The sequence below is a fragment of the Lactuca saligna genome, chromosome 4, assembly GCF_052625555.1.
Source record: "Lactuca saligna cultivar CGN05327 chromosome 4, ASM5262555v1, whole genome shotgun sequence".
Lineage (NCBI taxonomy): Eukaryota > Viridiplantae > Streptophyta > Magnoliopsida > Asterales > Asteraceae > Lactuca > Lactuca saligna.
Window position 1 is genome coordinate 39,260,448 of NC_136420.1, and position 5,093 is coordinate 39,265,540.

At 32.5% G+C, this 5,093-nt stretch overlaps 1 protein-coding gene across 1 annotated transcript; it reads left to right on the plus strand.

The window, feature by feature from the left end:
- Nucleotides 1–466: 466 nt before the first annotated feature.
- Nucleotides 467–3,195, plus strand: AIB (ABA-inducible BHLH-type transcription factor). The gene is made up of 2 exons (XM_078989790.1): nt 467–2,522; nt 2,888–3,195. Exon 1 carries the CDS (start codon nt 946–948, stop codon nt 2,506–2,508), a length of 1,563 nt encoding a protein of 520 aa, XP_078845916.1. The 5' UTR covers nt 467–945; the 3' UTR covers nt 2,509–2,522; nt 2,888–3,195.
- The last annotated feature ends 1,898 nt before the right edge of the window (nt 3,196–5,093 follow it).

Sequence of the window (5,093 nt, forward strand, 5' to 3'; positions counted from 1 at the left end):
ACCCAACAACATGCTTTTCAATCTCATTAAACAAACCTTCACAAGATTTCTGCCTACTCTTTTCAATTTAAATTATAAAAATAAGTATAATATTTAACTTGTTTGATAATTTATATATTCTTTATGAAAATCTATATAAATCAATTGTATATTAAAATAATTGTTTATACACCATAGTCGTAAAAGTAAGAAATAACAATATGTCTTTATTTAATACTTTACATTTAAAATATGATTTGACAATAAAAAATATAGTAAAAAATTATAATAAAAAAATTAGTAGAAATGCCTTACGTTTCTTGTTTCAAATCTTAAAGTATATAAAATTAAATGGATGTTTATTACTACTATAATAGAGAGAAATAACAAAAGGGCCCAATGAATATAATAAACCTAACCATGGTTAACTTGTTCAACCCCTCCTGTGAACGACGTGCCACAGTTTAGATTAAGGAGCAGCACAAACAAACCAGTAGCCAAAGCCTTTACATCTCCATCTTCTTTCTCTTTCTCTCTCTGAAAATTTAAAAAAAAAAAAAAACAAAAAACTTGTCTCCTTCTCTGAAATATCCACAGTTTTGCTGCCATTAGAGGAAGAATTTTCCGCTTTTCTTATTGGGCCAACGGTGTGTGTTTCTTTGTACGAGCTTATCTTTTGAATTTTGTGCTCTGAAATCCGAATCTTACGTAATTTGTGGTCTTTTTCGTTATTGATTAAGAAGTTTAGATTCTGAGGTATCTGAATTTGGGAGTTATTAGGAATTGGGTATGTGAAAATTCGATTTAGTTTGACTAAATAAACTGCTGATGAAATGGGTCAATTTTGGGATTGTTTTCTGTTGTTTAGTTGAAATCCGTCGTTGAAAATTTGTAGGTTTGGTTTTGTGTTTTGTTGTTGGGGTACATAGGATTTGAATAACTGTTCTGAGTTTGAAAGTTTTCGATATGAAAACGGAAGCGAATATGGGAGGTGAGAGCTGGAACGATGAAGATAAAGCCATTGTTGCTGCTGTTTTAGGGTCTAGAGCGTTTGATTACTTGATTTCAAGCTCTGTTTCTAATGAATGCTCATTAACTTCGTTAGCAAATGACGAGAATCTGCAACACAAGCTCTCAGATCTTGTAGACCGACCAAATTCTGGTAATTTTAGTTGGAATTACGCAATATTTTGGCAAATCTCGAGGTCGAAAACAGGGGATTTGGTTCTTGGATGGGGGGATGGATCTTGTAGAGAGCCTAAAGAAGGAGAAGAATTTGAAATCGCTCGAATTCTGAGTTTCCGATTGGAAGATGATAATCAACAGAGGATTAGGAAAAAAGTTCTTCAGAAAATTCATGTTCTGTTTGGTGGTTTAGATGAAGATAGTTATGCTTTTGGATTGGATAGGGTTACTGATACTGAAATGTTCTTCTTAATCTCCATGTATTTCTCGTTTCGAAAAGGTGAAGGAGGTCCCGGCAGATGTTTCTCCTCCGGCCACCACGTCTGGATCTCCGACGCATTAAATTCAACTTCCGATTACTGCTTTCGATCTCATCTCGCTAAATCTGCCGGCATTCAAACCGTCGTTTTGGTTCCAACTGACGTCGGCGTTGTCGAGGTTGGATCCATCCGTTCAATACCGGAAAACCCCAAGCTTTTACAATCAATCCGATCTTCGTTTTCCGTCGCTTCAGTAGCCACACCACTTCCAGTCAACAAACGACCCACCACCAATGCCTCCGATCGACCCGTCAGGGTTTCCAAAATTTTCGGACATGATCTCAGTTCAACTTTAAACCAGCCACAATTCCGGGAAAAGCTCGCCGTTAGGAAGCCGGAGGAGACGCGGCTTCCGTTTTCAAATTGGGCCCAGTTCAACAACACTCCTCAAAAGCCAACACCACAGTTACAAATCGATTTCTCCGGCATTACATCTCCACCGGTTAGCCGGGAGTCGAAAATCTCCGACGAAGCTCCGGCGAGAGACGAAAGAGAAGCCATAACCACCATTCTGGACGAAAAACGTCCTAGAAAACGTGGCCGGAAACCCGCTAACGGTAGAGAAGAACCATTGAATCACGTGGAAGCCGAAAGACAGAGGAGAGAGAAACTGAACCAGAGATTTTACGCTTTACGAGCAGTGGTGCCCAACATTTCAAAAATGGACAAAGCTTCATTATTAGGCGACGCAATCACATACATCACCGATCTTCAAAAAAAGGTGAAAGAGATGGAATCCGAACGACAATCAGGATCTCGTTTAGAGAAAATCGAAGTTCAAGCAGCTCTAGATGAAGTCATCGTAAAGGTAACCTCCCCTTTAGAAACCCACCCTATATCTAAAGTCATTCAAACCTTCGAAGAATCAAAGATCAAAATCATGGAATCCAAGATGACTGCAAGAAACGACATGGTCTTCCATACCTTCGTTGTCAAATCTCAAGGCCCTGAACAATCAACCAAAGAGAAGTTGATCTCTGCGTTTTCAAGAGAAACAAACTCGTCTTTACATCCATCTCCATGAAAGATGAAACCAAGGTAAAAAAAAGTTAAAAAAAAAAAGCAAGTTTTATATGCTACCAATTGATCTTGGATGTGTAGAGCAGGTAAAAAAACTTAGAAACGCTTTTGCGAATGTCCCTTTTTACGGTTTTATATACAGTTTTATCAAGGTTAAGTGTAGAAAAATAACATGTATGCGGATTTTTTTATATTCGTATGATCGTTTCTTGTGGAATATATAATTCGTCGTGAATCGTTTGATGTTATGTAGTGATTGTGATCCCCTAATGTATAGAACACAATTGGTATTAGGTAGTATCTAAGTAAATATTGTTAGCCATCTAGCAGATTGATCTGTACTAACTGTGTACTATTGTGTGCTGACTGTCTTGTTTTTTTAGACAATCCGGATACTCATGTGGTCGGCCTAACATATTTATACAGACCGTTAAAACAAGTCGATCCATGAATCGTCATGATCCCGACTCTTTGGAAATGATAGGAAACTACGATATTTTGATGTAAAAGTGGAATTTCTTATTAGGGGAGAAAAAATGTCCAATATAAGGTGGTGTTGATTGTAAAGTGAAAAGTGTCACATGCCTAAAATGCTTACCTCTTAATAAAGCAACTATGATCCTCCTTAACAAAAATTAACTTGTATTTTATGTTAAATTTTTAATCATTATTCAGTGTTTATTCATCATTATTTTGTTATATTATATTATACATGTTAATGTTAATGATAAATAAATATGTGATGTTTTTGTGGTGGAATTGAATAATGGGGAAAAAGCGTGAAAACCGATAATATTTGGGAAAATGTTTAGGAGGCCACTAATGGAAAACATGTATAAATGCAAAAACGTGCTAACAAAATAGGGACCATTAGTCTTTGATTCCCTTTTGCCTTTTGGCTTTTGCATTGCTTTTTTCTTTTCTTTTTCATACCACATGCTAAACCTTCCTACCTCGTGATCTCAATTTACAAGAATACCCGTATGACCATGTCATTCCAAATGATTAATGAATGCAATATTTAATAATCTACAAATTCAATACTAAATAAAAAACATATTTTTCAAGCAGTTTTTATATTTTATATGAACATATTTTCGAAATAAATATACAATGTTCTACATGAGAAGTTTTATAATTAAATAACAGACCACGGTGCTCAAAATGCTTATTTGTCATTGGAAACAAATAAGTTGTGTAGCAAAATATTTCCTTAGCAGCTCATAAGCTAACATTCTAAAAAACTATTAAAACTATATTTCCGGTAAGTTTTTTTTAAAAAAAATTCCAAATATATTTATTAATTAAAGAGATAATGACTTAAAATGGTAATATATTTTTCGATTTGTACATATTTGGTCACTGAGTTTATTTTTTATTCACATTTACCCCTTCAACTTGTTAAGCTGTACACATTCAGTTCTTATGACCGGTTATTTCAGGTTAACCGGTAAAAATGTCTTAATAAGATAATATATTTCTCATTTTGTACACATTTAGTCCTTAATATTTTTGTACACATTTAGTCATTTTTTTTTGCAAAATAATTTATCATTGTTTTGTACTCATTCAATACTTATTAATGTTTTTTAAGTTTTTTCTCACAATATTTTACATGGAACAATCATTAACGAGGTGTTTTAGGCTTTTGATGTTTATGTCCATCACGAACTCAACTACTTGGTTGCTTAGGTCATGTGTTTTGAACGTCATAACTTTTTCATACTATCTCGGATTTTAACGATCTTTATATCTATGGTTTGTATTTTAGTCTACTACAACTTTCGTTTAGATTAATCTCGTTAAAAAGTAATATATTTTTTAATTACAATATTTATATCCATACGTTTTTTTTATGAATGCATGTATCGATATTTTTTTATAAAATCGTAAGTAAAAAAATATTATATTTTAACGGGAGTAATCTTAACGAAAGTTAAAGCAGACTTAAAAAATGAACACATGCATATAAAAAATGTCTTAATAAGATAATATATTTCTCATTTTGTACACATTTAGTCCTTAATATTTTTGTACACATTTAGTCATTTTTTTTTTTGCAAAATAATTTATCATTGTTTTTGTACTCATTCAATACTTATTGATGCTTATGTCCATCACGAACTCGACTACTTGGTTGCTTAGGTCATGTGTTTTAAACGTCATAACTTTTTCATACTATCTCGGATTTTAACGATCTTTATATTTATGGTTTGTATTTTAGTCTACTACAACTTTCGTTTAGATTAATCTCGTTAAAACGTAATATATTTTTTAATTACAATATTTATATCCATACGTTTTTTATGAATGCATGTATCGATATTTTTTTATAAAATCGTAAGTAAAAAAATATTATATTTTAACGGGAGTAATCTTAACGAAAGTTAAAGCAGACTTAAAAAATGAACACATGCATATAAAAAATGTCTTAATAAGATAATATATTTCTAATTTTGTACACATTTAATCCTTAATATTTTTGTACACATTTAGTCATTTTTTTTTTTGCAAAATAATTTATCATTGTTTTTGTACTCATTCAATACTTATTAATGTTTTTTAAGTTTTTTCTCACAATATTTTACA